Source organism: Myxine glutinosa, chromosome 2 (genome assembly GCF_964187855.1).
Source record: "Myxine glutinosa chromosome 2, kmMyxGlut1.1, whole genome shotgun sequence".
NCBI classification, from domain to species: Eukaryota; Metazoa; Chordata; class Myxini; order Myxiniformes; family Myxinidae; genus Myxine; species Myxine glutinosa.
In genome coordinates, this window is record NC_136262.1 from 179809291 (window position 1) to 179826005 (window position 16715).

General features: G+C 44.8%; 2 protein-coding genes across 2 annotated transcripts in view; one reads left to right on the plus strand and one right to left on the minus strand.

Annotated features, from left to right (window-relative positions):
• LOC137421037 (L-lactate dehydrogenase A chain) overlaps positions 1–1893 on the minus strand; it is a 75125-nt gene extending 73232 nt beyond the window's left edge. The window contains exon 1 of the mRNA XM_078771989.1: positions 1664–1893. The gene's annotated coding sequence lies outside the window, so the exon portion shown is untranslated. The remainder of the gene's footprint in view (positions 1–1663) is intronic.
• Positions 813–15601, plus strand: LOC137421038 (protein FAM162A). Its single transcript, XM_068106693.2, has 4 exons — positions 813–1097; positions 13143–13239; positions 13454–13562; positions 14842–15601. The coding sequence occupies exons 1-4, from the start codon at positions 977–979 to the stop codon at positions 14923–14925; spliced, it is 411 nt and encodes a 136-aa protein (XP_067962794.1). The 5' UTR covers positions 813–976; the 3' UTR covers positions 14926–15601.
• The last annotated feature ends 1114 nt before the right edge of the window (positions 15602–16715 follow it).

Consider the following 16715-nt stretch of genomic DNA (forward strand, 5'->3'; position numbering starts at 1 on the left):
AGTAATATTAACAACAATAGCAATAGTGGCTTCATTTGTCGATAATAAACGTATAATGCGCCCGCCTTGGCCCAAGTACATTGGGCTTGGTGAAAGGCAAGCTATAAATGCTCAAGCACTAGAGCAGGCGAGTATGTTACAATGCCGTGAAGACCGATTAAAATTTGGTCCAATGGGCCGACGGTCCCGCCTGCTAGTATTGTTAAAATAGGGACCAGGTTCATCCTTCAAAGTTTAAGGTCTGAGATGACAGTGAAACCGTGCCACTCTAATGGGAAACCACGCCCTATAATCGGAAACCACGCCCTATAATCGGAAACCACGCCCTATAATCGGAAACCACGGCCCATTATTTATATCGAAAAACAAGCCTTCGAACATGGTAATGTTGCCACCTCGAACGGACACGAAGAGAGATGCGATTCCCTCCAACGTCCCATATACCAAAATCTATTTATTTGCAAAAATCACAGATTTGATCCAGAATTACTATTAGTTATATGCTTAACAACCCAAAGCATGCATTATCTGTACCTCATTTAAGCACAATACTTAACTCTGCTGGCTGGCTCTTAAATTTCGTTTGTGGGAGTACGTGGTAGTTAGTCTCGTTTCTGGAGAATAGATCTGAGAAGTTAAGCAGAATCGTGCTGTTTTTGTAGACCACGACGGGGTAATGAGCTGTAGTAACTCGAGAGTTGATTTATCAGCTCATTTTGCATTTTCTCCATCTCGCCTTATTATTGAAAACCACAGTTTGTAACATATTAAATGCAAAGAGAACGCAACCAAAGACTAAGAAATTGCACTTTTATAAAACTTAGTAACTATGACGATCGTCGTTAAAATTTATTTGCCACAGCCACAGCCCATAAGCCAAACCACTGGTTAAACCTAAATAAGAAACACTGCATGCAGCTGAGGTTGAAGTCTGAGTCCAAAGGACACAGTGAGACGGTTGAGAGGCCGATAGACAATGTCGCTGCTGCTGCGATGTGTCCGGCCGACCGGTCGCCTGCTCCTCGCGGGGAGGTCAAGTTCGCGCACTCTTTGCCACCAGTCGGACGTACCTGTGGACAAGGTCGCGAGTAAACCAGGTACGCACCGCGCGCCTCTGTTTTTAATTTTAGGACAGCTCAAGACGCGGAGTCATATAACATTAACAGGGCGAGAGTGAGTGACATTACACGAGCGTGGGGATCAATCCAGTGAGGTTAAAAGCAGGTCAAGCAGCGTGAACAGCAATGTCCACCACCATCTATACATTACGTGTGGATCCATAGATATATTATGGATTGGTTGGATCCAAAAATAGTGTCCATATACGCGTCGGACATCAGCACTTGTATTGGTACACTTTTTCTTTTTTCTTTTTTTGTATACATAGTCGAGGCTCGTGGAAGAGCTAGTACACTGAACAGATCAGGACGCAACAGACAAAACCAGGACGTAAAACATTCAAAAGGAGCAGGAGACAGAGGGGGACACCAACAGTGTATAGTTGAAGGTCAAGATAGAGCAAGACTGCACAGCGAAGTGCTGCCGTCCTGTCTGGTGTCACACCGCACACAATAAGCTCGTGGACGTGTATCTCGTCACGACAATGAGATTAAGCAGTGGAACTAATAAATCAACATATCTTCAGTGGTACTGTGCGAGTTACCTCCAACAAACAACAGAAGAGATGTAGCCGTATGGAGAGAGTACTCGAAGGTGTTGGGTAACCCAGATCTCCAAATCTTTCAAATCATAAAACCACCAGCCTTTGTGGATGTACTCCTCCTGATGTCCTCCTGCACTGCAGGCTCCTGCTCTCTGTAAAGGACTTAAATACTCAGTGGCGCGATGCGTGGCTAGCTTGTGAGGTTCCCAAATTGTGAGGTTTCCTCCCCCACCCCCCTCCCCCCTTCCCCTACTTCTCTCCTTTCCCCCTCCCTGTTCCCCATCCCCTCCCCTCACTCAGCAGCCTTTATAAATGAGCATGAAACAAACTGCTTGAATAAATAACATGAACAGTGTCATTTTATAATATCGGTCAATAATATGTGTGTCCAGTCAATAATTTGTCCATTTTGTGTGTCCAGTCAATAATTTGTGTGTCCTTACCTTCTTGAGTGCCATCACTATTTTCCCCATGCTTCATGTATATGACTGAAACATTATTACAGGAATATTGTGCCAAATGTCTTCGTACATTGCACAGTTCTGTAAGATTAGTTGGGTTCCTTGTCTTCTTTGTTTTCAGGTAATCCCATATGGCCTCTGTGGGACTCATGTCCAGACTCGGGGGTGGCCATTCTATCACTTGGAGCACACCAGTTGTAACCTTGTTCTCCAAATACTGCTTTACTATCCTGGAAGTGTGTTTTGGATCATCAGCTTGTTGGAAAATGAATCGCAATTAAACGATTTCCACAAGAAACTGCCTGGTGCTGCAGTATCTGCTTGTACTTTTTTTGTTAGCATCCCATTGAATTTAACAAGTTTTCCATAAACAAAAGTTGAGATACAACCCCAGACAGTCACAAAGCCTCTCCCGTGTCTAACAGTACAAACTGGCATCTCTTAGACACAAAAAGTTCAAGCTTCGATTCATCAGACCAGAATACCTGATTCCATTGTTCAGTCCCTGAATTTGGGTGGGGTTTTTGGGGAAATTTCACTCTTTTCACCCTTATTTTTGTTCTCAACATTGGTTTCTTTGCTGCATCTCTACCATAGAGACCTGCTGCAATCTGCCTTATGTGCACTGTGCTGGATGAGATATTGTCACTGATCCGTGGCCGATGAAAACCGGCCTCAGACGGATAGCCGATCAGTTAACTCCGAGGCAGCAGTTCGAAACTTGGCGGAATCTTTTTGGCGTGTGGGACAGGAAGGAGCTGAGGTCTTACCTTTGCGGACGACCACCACGGTCGAGGTTTATTCCTCAAACCCACAAACAGATACGAGACAAGGAAAATTTACAATACAAGAAATGAAATGCAACAATAAAGGATTTAATGAAAATAAATGCAAGAGATAAGAATGAAGGGCAAGGTAAAAGCTATAATTCCTAATTTGAGACTTCTCCACTCAGACACGACAACAGACAGGGGAATGATTGAAGAGAAATAAAACGATGTTCTCTTTATATAGGCCGGCACTCAGCTTACTCAACGAGACCTTTAGGAGCTTGCTGGTTGTCGAAGCTCAAAGCACCACAGGCGGGAAGCGCACAAGATGGCCGCTCCTCGGTGCCACGAACGCACGGTCCCTTCTGAGGGCAGTCCTCCCTCGGGACCCTCAGCCGTCCAGGGAAGCACAATGCGGACCCACAAACCGCCACTAACACATCCTCCTCCCGATCGCAAAAGTCCACCTGAGCTCCAAAAGTTCTCCCAAAAAGTGCACTCGAGCCAGGAACAGCCAAGCCAGGGACATAGGACAAGAGCGACTGCCCGATCCGATCGCCAGAACCAGAGAGAGCGAGAGGGAGGGACGCATCCTCATTTTTCCCCTCGCTGACGTCACTCCCCGACCAATCCCCGCACCCCATTACATCATTCCATATGCTCTCAACCAACGACGAACTTCAGGGTGTGGCCTATCGGTCACGATCCCTTAGAGGCAATGTCTAGCCGGCGTTCGGGAATGTTCGGCTTTCTGTCTGTAATGTCGGTTTAATGGCCGTTGTTGTTATTGTTGTTGCTGGCGAACGAGAGTTTTAATGGCCAGCGTTTTCACTTGTAAAAAACAGAAGGGAAAATCACAGGAGGCAATTACATGCTGGGAATTCTCCTTAAGCCCTATCGAACTAACACAAAGCCACCCTCCATGTGGTGACATGCAAACACTCTTAATCTGACAGGTTCCCTACTTATTACATCACAGGCTTTTCTTCTTCGTGTCCACGGTCCATACTAAAACCTATATGATCTTAACTCCACTATGGAATGTCTTCCCTACCCCCACAAACATAACCATATTAATGTTAAGGCCTGCTCTCATCTCGTTTGTCAGCTTCTAATTTTAGGTTCTTCTATTGCATAAACTGAGCAACTCCAGGTGCTTGTCTTGTCTTGAGGAGGTTGTTCTGCGTTTTCCTAGCCTTTTCTTTTCTTGTACTGGCACCAAGCCTGTTTATTTCACGCGTTGCAAAGTGTACCTCATCCCATTGTACGAGATCTTCAGCTTTTCCGCTATTTTCTTCATCGTGTGACTTTCTTCCCACAGAGTTTGGATCTTCACATGCTGTTCTGTTGAAAGTTGCTTCCTTGGCACCATTCTGAACCTACTTGTAGACTTTCAAGCACTAGAACAAGCTGAAGAAAACGAATTTCACATATTCACTAATTTGCAATTTTTATTGTGGTTTATTGTAATTCACATTAATGTAACTGATGTCGATTACTTCAATAACTTGTCATTATTTACTTTACTAGCAACGGTACCCGCCCTATGGGTGGGGCTTCAATTGGGAAGCCCAAATGAAAAGGCAAAATATCAGAAATTGAAGGCTTTTAAAAATTATTTTAAACGATTCATATAAACATCCGTTGCATCATATCACACGCAAATCATCAAAATCTAAACAGTACATGGCGCCCATTTTGAATAAAAGATTTAATTCTGCAAAACGGAAGTGGCCGCTACACGTCTTTCTCAGTCGCACGTTTATGTGTGAAGAGTGCGTGCCGAATCTGTAACACGGAAGCGGCCGCTACATCTGTTTCTCAGTTGCTTTGCACACACTGCCATGGTACTTCGGAGCCACACGGTTATATCGGAAGAGTTCGTCAGGAGTCGATCTACTCCTGGTACGTAGAATTTCAACAAAAGCCACATCACTGTTCATATCGGTAAATATTGTTGCGGTTTTAGAACCCTCACTTGTAAATAATTCTTGTAAATATTCTTTTGGTTAAAAGGTCAAAGGTCGCACCCATAGTTAGACCATATGCAACACGTAGGTCACCATAGGACTTTCAGTTATTTCCTTAGTATGTGTTTCAGATAAGGCTGTGTTCCCAATAGTTGAATCTGCGTTGCCTTAATTAAATAAGAATAGGTTCCTTTCATTTTCCAGCCTCCACCCCCCAAAAGCGACCCTACCCCAACAGGTGCAATCCATCTTGACCTAGCATTTCGGCTGCCACTAGTCAAGGAACACGAGGTAGGCCCGAAAAGTGGGTGGTGGAGAGGCGTTGAGGTGAAGGGTCACAGCATTGGGGGACGGTAAGGGCCACCAGCCAGTCAGGGCTGAGGTGGGATGGCCTGGTAAGGGCGTGGCTGGAGCTTCCAGAGGGTTCGCTGGGCTTGCCTATATAAGCGCGCACGCAAAGCCCTCTGAAGAACTGCTGCTTGGAGAACTGCTGCTTGGAGAACTGCTGCTTGAAGAACTGCGCCGGGGATTGCTTTGGAAAGAACTGCTTGGAGGACCGTGAGGGGAGCTCCATTGAGAGAGAACGGCGCCACAGACTCCTTGCTTATTGTAACGAGATCTGCGCGAGCGTACCCTCTGAGACGAACGTTGAGAGAGAGAGAGAGTGAGAGTGAGACTGAGTGAGACTGAGACTGACTTTTACTTTTGTGTCCTTTTATTATAAACAATGTAAAGCCATTTCACAAACAGTTGTAAAAAAAAAACACAGCAAACAGTTTAAAGAAATTGCATAAGGATCATGAAGACACCACAAAAAGAGCAAAGGGGTATTTAAAAGAAAACCAGCAAATATACAAAAATAGATATTTTACAAACCAAAGGGGAAGACACAAACAAAACCACAACCAATTTTAAAGGAAAACGCTCACGCAAGAGCTATAAATACATCAAGAGCAAATTAAGCGAAAACCTAAGAGAGAGAGAGAGAAATGTATTCAAGGACACAGGAAGAAACATATATGCAAGCAATCAGTTCCAAAGAAAAAAAGTCAAAACAATCAGGAATTATAAAGTAATTACCACTTTTGAATCATCGACTGAGCACAGAACATTGCCAATACACCACTTTCTCTCAAAAAGTTGGACGTTTCCATTACTGACAAAGAAATCAAATTCTAGCTTGAGTCGTGTTGAGACAAACCCTTTAAAAATAGAAATAGCATCAGAGCCATAGCCGTTATCTATTTTAATTTTCCGAGATTTATATATCGCATATTTTGCAACAGCAACCAAAAAATTGAGAAGAACACCCACATCTCTACATGTGGGCCTGAAAGACACACCAAATATAAACATATGCATATTGAAAGGGTAGGACAGTTGGTGAAAAAGATATTCAAGGAACAAGAAAAGCGATGTCAGTTTACGACACTGTACATAAGCATGAAACAAATCCTCCTTCTGATCACAGAAAGGACAAGTTTCCGGCAGTGAGCTGTTAATACGGTGGACAAAAATATTGGAGGGAAGCGCCCAGTGTGCTAACCTCCATTGTATGTCCGCTAACACACCATGTATAGGTAAGGTGTACATGTGAGGCCAAAGGGGGGTAGACGGAGACCCCGACCCTAACCGCTCTGACCACAAAGCTACTCGTGTTCTCCCAGAGAGGGGTACATTCTTATTTTGTCGAGAGAGATCACGGATTCCAATCTTAGTTACAAGATGAAAAGGGGGGGTATGTTCAATCTCCGGCTGAAGAGAAGACGAAAGGAGCACTTTGATTTCAGGGAAACCTAACCGAAAGTCCTCAATGTTACCAACACCTTCCCAGCCGATGTTTAGCTGTCTAAATTTTCCAATGACTATACGTACAACTTGGTCTACAAGTCGGACAGACCGAGATCCAACTGAGGTTGCCACCAAACCAGCAGGTTTCCACTTAACTCCAGATGAATCTCTCAGATCACATACTTTGTTAATCCCTCCTTGGATAAATTTTTTAATCAGGGCATGGCTATGAGGGATACCAGGAAAAAAGTTATTGAAGAAAAGGGGTTCTTGAAGGAACATTCGACAATTATAGCCCTCAAGGAAGCGGTGGACGTCAAACCTTTTCCAAGTGTCCAATAAACTCTGATAGAATCTCGGAAGAGAGGCAAAATTTATATGCTCGAGGTCTATCAAAAGAAGCTGCCGATCATATCTCAGTCTACCAGCCTGTTGTAACAGAAAAAATGCAAAGGGCCGCCAGGGCAGCTGTTCAGCGAACAGTAGTCTCTGCAGAGACTGCAGCCGAAAGGCCACAACCCGACCAGAGATATCAACAATGCCCTGGCCACCTTCCTTCCGGGGGTAGTACAATATCTCAGGCCTCAGCCAATGGTAGCCACTCCAAAAGAAGTTTACTAGCATTCGCTGAGTAGCCATAATTAGTTGGTTTGATGGCTGTAAAGCAATAATTCTGTGCCATAATTTTGTTGCAACCAGATTGTTTATGACAAGGGTACGGCCTCGATAGGAGATGGACCTCAGCAGTCCTTCCCATGCTTTCAATCTGTGCATAATTTGTTCCAACACTCCTTCCCAATTTTTCATTTCTGTTTCACGATTACCGATATGCACTCCAAGATATTTAACCCCGTCCGTTCTCCAGACCAGGTTGTGTGGGAGTGAGGGTGGTGATACACAAGAGAGATTGCCTTTGCCACACCATAATGCTGTACTTTTATTCCAATTGATCCCACCGGAAGAGGCTGCAGAGAAATCTCGCATACAACGTTGTAAAGCAGAGACATCATTGGAGCTTCTAATCAAAACACAGACATCATCAGCATAAGCCGTCTGCACAAATTCTGCTCCTTCTATGCTTCTCATTCCCTGAGGTATTTGCTGTCTAATAGACCGAAGGAGTGGTTCAAGGGCGACTATATATAAAAGCCCAGAGAGGGGGCAACCTTGGCGAATACCCCGTTGGAAAGGAAAGGGAGAGCATAACCTATTGTTGATCTTCATCATACATTGAATATTAGTATACAGGAGTTTCACATAAGAGGTGAAAGTTTCACCAAACCCCATTCCTTTCAGGACAGAAAAAAGGTACTTGTGGTCAACACGATCGAAAGCCTTAGTTTGATCAAGAAACAGCAATCCAAAATCGTCACGCAGGAAATTATTGCATGAAATAATATCTCTTACCAAAAAAATATTATCATAAATAGATTTTCCAGGCACACAGTAGGTCTGGTCCGGGTGTATAACTGAACTGATCACAGTCTTCATACGATTAGCAAGTACTTTAGAGAAAATCTTGTAATCAACACACAATAAGGAGACAGGTCGCCAGTTATCAACCAGTTGAAGATTCCCAGCTTTTGGTAGCAAACAAACGACTGCTCGTCTACAAGACATTGGAAGTTCTCCGACACGTATGCTTTCATCGAGTACATCGAGTAAGTCAGGTCCCACAAGGGCCCAGAAGGTCTTGTAGAATTCTGTGGGCAGGCCATCTATTCCAGAAGCTTTCCCATCTTTCAGGCTCCGCACAGCTGCTTCAAGTTCATCAGCCGAAATTGGGGAATCGAGCATGCATCGCTCATCCTCCTCGACACTCGGAAGCCCAGCAGTTAACTCTCGTATCACCTCATTGTCCACGTTCTGAGGAGAGTACAAGTTAGAATAGAACCCTTTCAGAGTACACCTGATCGCCTGCTAGGAGGTCACCAGCGACCCATTGGGAGTGAGTAAAGTATGAATTTGTTGTGACCTTTTGAGGGAAGACTCTAACTTAAAGAACTCTTTGTTTGGCATGTCCAGAGTTAAATAGCTCATTCGCATTCGGACCAAGGCACCCATCGCCCGTTGCCGTACCGCTTCCTCCAGCACTGCTTTCTTTGCCCATATTAGTTGGTCACGTGCACCTCTCCCAACCTCGTCAACATTCTGTTCTAACGATATAATTTCAGATTTTAACTGATCGATTGATATTGATTGGATTTTGGTGGTGTATGCACTATATTGTTGACAGAAATTCTTAATTTGGGATTTTGCAATGTCCCACCACAGCCGGAGACTATCATACTCAGGTCTGGAGGAGCGAATTTTCTCCCACACGACGTGAAAGGCCTCATTAAATTCCTTGTCATGTAAGAGACGAGTATTCAAAGACCAGTAAGCACTACCACCGGGTGGAAAGGGTAACTTAAAGGACATTGAGATTAAACTGTGGTCTGTGAATCCAGTTGGTAAAATTTTGGAGACAGACACCACATTCAACATTGGCTTGTTCACATAGAATCTGTCCAGCCTTGCCATCGACATAATACCATCATTGCATCTACACCATGTATAACAGCGTGAGAGTGGGTGTTGTGATCTCCACACATCCTTAAACCGAAAGATGTTGACGGTGTCCTCTAGAGCTTTCGTAGAGGCAACATGAGGCTCATGACCATTCCTATCAATCGACGGACAAATTGTGCAATTAAAATCTCCCGCGATACAGATAAAGGCTGTTGGGTCCAGAGTTTTTACAAAATCCCGCAGAGTGGAAAAGAAAATTTTCCTCTCCATTGGGTCACACGGTGCATAAACATTCACTACTATAATCTTTTGGGTATTATAAAGAAAATCTACGGAGATCAAATGCCCTTTATAGATTTCTTTGAATGAAACCTGTTGAGCACAAATCTTGTGACTTAGGCAAATGGCAACACCGGCCCGAGGTGTAGGGAACCCACTTAGCCACCATTGCCCTTTAAAAAGTTTCCCCCAATCGGCTATTTGAGCACTAGTAGCGTGGGTCTCTTGTAAGAGAATAATGTCAGCCTTTTCTTTTCCAACCGCTTGAATGGTTTGCACCCTCCGTAAGGGGGCACGACCCCCATTTATATTTAAGGATACAACATTTAGTTCCATGGTTGATTCTTCTGGGGGGTGAAGTCCTCTTCCTCAATTAATTCCTTGTTTGCCTTCGTGATGGATTTCCTCAGCCGCTGAAAGTCAGGTTCGGAGATTTCCACATGCTCACTCCTTTGCAGCAAAGGTTTTGCGGCTGCAAGGAAGGCCTGGATATTAGGAAAATGATCCTTAATTCGTACATGCCTTTGTCTGAAAGTTTCCTTCAAAAATCTGACAATATTTTCTTTTGAGATCTCCAAAGGCTGCTCTTCCTCCTGAGGGGGGAAGGGGGGGGGGGCTGTCAACCATTGCCACTGGTTCCTCATGGCCAATCAGTGTCTCTGTAGTTAGAATTCCTTCTGTGACGCTAGTAACGAGTTCCTCCTGAACCTGTACAGAAACACCTGTTCCATCCCCATCTACCTTAGGTTATTCATCCTCTTTATCCTCATGCATCATTGCAATGGGGGGGGAGGAGTCGTTATTAGTAGTAATGGGTATTTTGCATTCCCCATTAGAATTGATATGGTCATCAGTAGGCTGTTCGGTTTCGCAGGTTGATTTACAACCTTCAGGAAAAAGTTCCCCTTCATCCTGAGCAGGTGGTATCATGTCAGCCATAGTTTCACCACCTTGCTGATCTTCATGTGAAGGACTGTCTGAATCGTTTAAACTGCTTCCTGTCTGCACCACCAACACTTTAACACCTTTGTCCTCATTCCTCGCACTTACAAGTGACCGTTTCAAATTTTTCCGAGACGCCGCATCTACAATCTGCTGCTCCTCACAAATCATTCCCTCTACAGGTAGAGGCTTCTCCCTTACATTTGCTGACTCATCGGTTGCACGATGGCCAGCTGTACTGGATGACTCATCGCTTACACGAAGCACATCCGTATGGGTCTCATCAGCACCACTCTTAGCCGTACCTTGATGGTCCGACGTAGATTCCCGCACTGAAGGCGAATCATCTACAGAATCCTCCGTAATGGTCACGGGGGGAGCTGGTCCGGCTGCTGTGGCATACGTTTTCTCCCCATCAGGACAATACTGCCGAGTGTGTCCATGTACACCACACCCGTAACAAATCAACCTCTCTGTTGCCGCAAAAATCCTGTGCTCACGTTTTGACGACTTAAAAACGAGAGAGACATTCAATTGCGTCAAACCATCCTTCAAAACAACATAACAAAACCGTCTAAACGTTTCGATATGCTTAAGCTTCCCGTCTGTGGTGCGAATGGAGGCTTGGATAATTCTCGACACCACAGTACCGTACTGACCGAGCTTCTGAAGAATTTCCTCATTAGACAGCGTCGGTAGAACGTTTGATAGTAGTACCTTCGAGGCCGGAGTGTTCCATGGCGAAACCGGAACAAACTGGTCATTACCCAAGGTGAGTCCGTTCTGCACGACGATGCGCGCGAAACGGACACGTGAAACGAAAACAACCACCTTGTGGTGCATTCGGGACGCTGCCCGTATGTTCTCACAACCGATCAATTCTCCGATTGCGAGGAGCGTCTTCTCCAGCGACACATCTTCCGGTGGGACAAAACACATGCCGTGTTCATCTGTTAACCCCTCATCGGCGTCACGACCAGCATTACTTCGACTATTCTTGCTAGCCATTTGAAGTAACTAAACGAAAAAAATAACCAATAAATGGTACAAAGGTTTATAAAGCCGAAATAAATGAAAAAAAACAACAACAACAATAACTGGGAAATAAATAAATAAATCCCGTTAACCACCTAAAGCGGATAACTTTAACCGCGCTGTCTCTCCCTCTCTCGCTCAGTAGACAAGACGATAGAAAGGGACACCGACACTCGGACAGCAGAAAGGACCAAAAGGTAGGAAGAAAGGAAAAAGCAACACGAGACACAGCACATACCGCCAGTGACTGAGCAACAGACCTGGCAATCGCACGTGCGTGCTAAGCGAGCGGCAGCTGTGCAAAGTGGGAGGAGAGAGAGAGAGAGATGGCGGCACAATTACGTATGCCGCATTCCAGTCCCCCGCGATATCTATAAGGTCCGGTCGCGCGCAAACGACACGCGAAGCTGCCTGCCATTCTTCGCCGCGGACCCAGAGCCTGGAACCATCTGCTTGGACCTTCTCCTCCTACCACTACCCTCTCGTGTGAGTCTGTCTGTTTGTCCGGGGTTGTAAGTAAGACTGTATAGTTAAGCTTGCCCTGTGTCCTTTTGCTCTGTATATTATAATAATAATAATAATAATAATAGTAATAATAATAATAATAATAATAATTCATTTATTTTGTATAGCGCTTTTCAAGAAGCCCAAAGGCGCTTAAATATTGCTTCATTTCCTCTTCTTTTGGGTTCTTGTATACAATTAATAAACCCACTCTTTGTTCTTCTTATTTTCTGGGTTTCCTCTCATTCGATCGTCTGCGTCTTTTCTCAATTGAATACCTGTGGCACGATAGGAACCGCTCAGGATCGGGTTTAGTGTTTGTTAACGGCCCGAGTCGCGGCTCGCTTCGCTTGGCGTATCCATTAACGCTGCGGCTCAGGTGGGAGTTATCTCCTCGCTTTACGGTCGGGTTAGTAAGCAGGTATTTGGGACTCCATTGACCAATCACCCTGGCTAATACCGACCGGAAGTGACGTTATAGCTTCCAGGATTCGGGGACGGCCAGCTTAAAAGACAAGGGGATTAACCCCCCCCCCTTGGTAAGGGGAGAGCCGACCCCCGAAGCCGCAACAATATTATTCCATCATGTTTGGAAAAACTGGAAAATTGGAAAACTTGGAAAATTGGGGGAAAAAAATTGGAAAAACAATATAGCCTATTTTACTCCAAGGGGTCCCAGGAATACCCACCCGAAATATCGAAGCGATCGGTTCAGCCGTTTTTACGGTACCTTCGAACAGACAGACGGACATTTGGTTAATTATAGTAAGATGCTTTATGCCAAGTGGATATTAATAGTACATGATAATACAATGTGTACAGGTATAGAAAGTGTTTTTCAATTTCCTAATTTATTTTATACATTCAAAGGTAACTGTGACATTAAATCGAGTTTCACAGAAATTTTCATTATTATCTACCTATACTGTAAGTTATTGATTTCAAACTTTCCACAAATGTTTAATGGGGAATAGCACCACGGAAGTGAAAAAAACCCAAACCTTTACACAGTACTGCACTTTTTTATGGTTTGTAGTTTATTCTCACCATCCTCTGTTGATGAGGGACTGAGCATTATATGAAGTTTGTGTGTACTAATACATGTCTGTGTACATAGCAACATACATGTACATGTTTGATGTGAAATTTCACTTTCTCATTGTGTAAGATCATGAAACTGACACAAGTGCGACGTTTCTGTCTCCCCATTTTGCAGGATTTACGCGCAAACATCACCCATCAAACTTTGACCGCTTTATATTGGTTTGGGCGAAAAAGTACCGCAGCAGAGAAGAAGTCCCGTTAACTGTTAGGTATGTAATATGTTACTGATACATGGCAATCCAGCATGTGGTGGTGATGAGTTAATCAATGGGCGACCCTTCCCTTGGGCACCGCCTCACCCACATGGGCTTGCTCCCTTTGAGCATCACCCCTCAGGTGCCCCCTCCCCACCTTTGGGGCATTGCTCATCCGGCACCGTGCTTATGCCACCCCTCATCAATTTGTGCTTTTGTGTTTTCACAGTGCTAAAGAATTGGATTCTGCAAGAGAGAGTGCAAGAATTCGAACTTGTTACATCATGATAGCCTTAACTCTTGCCGGTTGTTTGGTCATGGCGATCTCTGGCAAAAAGGTATGTCAACTTAGTTGGTGAAGCTGTCATGATATGGAGTTTACAACAAGTTTACGATACTGACATGGTCATGAACCTCCCTCGTCAGCAGGTTATTACTAAATTTCATGCACTAAAACCTCATCCATGAATCTCCTGTTATTTTCAATACAGTGGAACTCCGATGTTAAGAATTACCGATTGCTTGTCGAACCGTTTTTCCGAAGTGGTGGTGGAGGGGAGGGGAGGGGAGAGGGAATGTGGGGGGATGAGGAGGAGGACAAGGAGGAGGAAGACCAATAGTGGTGCGAAGTGGAGATGGAACAAATGGTTGGACAAATGAACATGGTATGAAAAGAAAGCCAGCTAGAGGGAGGAGTGTTAAGAAGAGAAAATGTGTGGAGCAGTAATGGTGGTGGGAAGGATCACGGTGTGGAGGGAAGATTATGTGCGGTGCACTTGTACCACTGTCCTGAAACCCTGGAGGTAACGATGGTGTTGAGTGGCGCTTCATTCGTGTTTTCCTTGAATCGCTTCGGGCACATAATTTGTGACCAAGCATTAGCACAGGCCTTGTGCACATGTTGATTTACAAACTTCTCATTCATAACATCTAAAAATGTACTAATACCACAACTAACTACAACCACCGCTAGCACCAATTGATGGCCCCAATTGATCCCACCTTCTCGTGGGGTCACTCAGGGGAAGTTGGTTTTGCCCAAGTGTTTGAGGAATCGAATGACCAGGCCTGAGGGTCGAGTGAAGATGATTTGGGCAGGAATTTGTAATTTGTTCAGGTTGCCGGAGATAACACGCTGACTCTTCATGAAGGACATCATGGGACATTTAACCCACGCCAAATAATATTAGCAGATGGGACACCCGGCTTAACGTCCCTCGGAAGGACTTTGCGCCGCAATGGCCTGCTCGTGAAGCACCGATCTGGTGGTTTATACTCGCTCGAGCCAAGACTAGACTGCTCGTAGGTACTTCTGCACCACCATGTCAGACTCAGCGACATGTATAAAGTGGTGCCTAAAGGAGAAGCTACCATTGCACGTAAATGATCGTAGGTGTGACCTATCACGACCATATCATGCTCAAGTAGCCCTTCACTGTGAGTTTCCTCATCACATGTAACCTTCCTTGACATTCACATGAATCGTTCCTTTACTGTTGCTCGTTTTATGAGCCAATACACGTTGAAAATTCATCCTCGTGAATCTCCATATGATTTCTATGGTTTCTCTCTGTCCCTCTCATTCCTTCCCTTTCTTCCTGCACTTTGTTCCCCAAGGCTGCCAGAGAAAAGAAGAGCCTTTCAAACAGGAATCTCGAACAGAGAGCAAAACTTAAAGCGGAAGCTGCGGCGTCTGACTGAATCGCTCCGATTCTTCAACAAGGACCCCCTGGCCCTCGCAGGGATACTCTATTCAAATCCCCGTGTGCTGTTCCTCTTCGTTTCTTCGTTCCCAGGTGTACTCGCCATTACTCCGGCAATCTCACAATCAGCCAGATTCTTCTTCTCCCTGTGGTTCTTGTTTCTTCTTCTTGTTTTTACTCGAGTGTGTATTGGGCTTCAATGCCGTTGGTCTTTCAGTCTAGTGAGGGGGGGTGAAAAAATGTGCAAATGCTTTATTTTCATTTATGGATGAAATGTTTCAGATGATCTTCCTGAGAAATGGTTTTGCAGATTGGAGTCAAACTTTTCAGGTCTTCTTCATGAATTGAGTTATAATCTCAACCGAGAGAAGCCTGGTCTCTGTTGATCAAGGGAATACGAGTCTTCGTGAACACTCGCGTCGGTGGACGAGTTCAACGATGGTTGTGTTGCGGAGTAGGAAACGGGGTTCGAGCGTTAGTTAGTCGTCGGAGCAAAGGACTCTGTCGTGTCCTCGTTTCCCTTCTGGCGGTTATCATCTTCCGGGGAATTAATCCTTGCAGATAGAGGGAGTCGAGGCTCTTGATTTTGACTCGAGAACTGAACAGGAAGCATTTCTGCTTTGCTTAAAAATATCCCTGCTTGTAACATTCAAATACATATTGGTGACATGGCATTCTTTGGTGTATTTTATTTATTGGGGTTTTTCGTGATTTCCTTATGTATCGGTAGAGACTCGTGGAAGAGCAGAACGATGGACCACTGGATTGAGAGACAGAATGGAAAACGCTAAAGAGAACACAGTGAGACTATGAGCGGATGCACATAACCACAGAGGAAGTGGAGAGTAAGGGTGAGAGCAGGGTCTGTACGGATGTAGTGAAGGTCAGTGGCGGAAATGGGAGATTTCCGGAATGCAGAATTCCGGAATGCAGATTTCCGGAATTTTCCGGAATGCAGATTTCCGAAAAGCAGAACGATGGACCACTGGATTGAGAGACAGAATGGAAAACGCTAAAGAGAACACAGTGAGACTATGAGCGGATGCACATAACCACAGAGGAAGTGGAGAGTAAGGGTGAGAGCAGGGTCTGTACGGATGTTGTGAAGGTCAGTGGCGGAAATGGGAGATGTTGACAAATGGGCATGTCATGAGAGAGCAGAACTGAGCCGATGCTTTGGCACATACTCGAGGGTTTCATGTTTTGCCTCGAATGGCACGGAATACTTCGGACATTTGCATTGAAATGGATCGCTTTTGGGAGTCCCATTTGCATCTCGGTGCTGAAGTGTTGTTGTATACAAGTTTGTATTCGTAAAAGCTTGCTTGGAATTTCCACATGCCAGTGCTTAAAAAAATTTTTTTGGTAAAAAAAAACATTTCAGCTTAGCTGTGGTCATGGAGGACATAGCTGCCATGGAGAGGGTCCAGCGTAGCTTGACTAGATTGATTCTGGGCCTAGCTAGACTCAGCTATGAGGAGTGGCTACAGGAGACGGGACTTTATACATGAGAAAGGAGGCGGTTACGAGGGGATATGATAAAGATGTTTAAGATAATGAAGGGTATGGACAAAATAAGCGCAGAATAATTATTCAGCACAGTAGACAGCGATAGGACCAGGGGACATATCCTGAGAGTGAAGAAGTGGAGAGTTAAGATGGTGGTAACGCAGGAGTCTTGTCTCCCTGAAAGGGTAGTGACAGCAGAAACGATGGATGCTAGTATTGGAATTAGAGAGGGACCTGGAAGTATTGGAGATCGAGGGGTACAGGGATGTTGGCAGGACT

Bases quoted from the DNA above. Each gene is read 5' to 3' on its own strand.
- LOC137421038 (XM_068106693.2), top strand. From the start codon at position 977: ATGTCGCTGCTGCTGCGATGTGTCCGGCCGACCGGTCGCCTGCTCCTC. The intron at 1,098-13,142 runs GTACGCACCGCG...CCCATTTTGCAG, and splicing joins CAAGGTCGCGAGTAAACCAG to GATTTACGCGCAAACATCAC. The intron at 13,240-13,453 runs GTATGTAATATG...GTGTTTTCACAG, and splicing joins GAAGTCCCGTTAACTGTTAG to TGCTAAAGAATTGGATTCTG.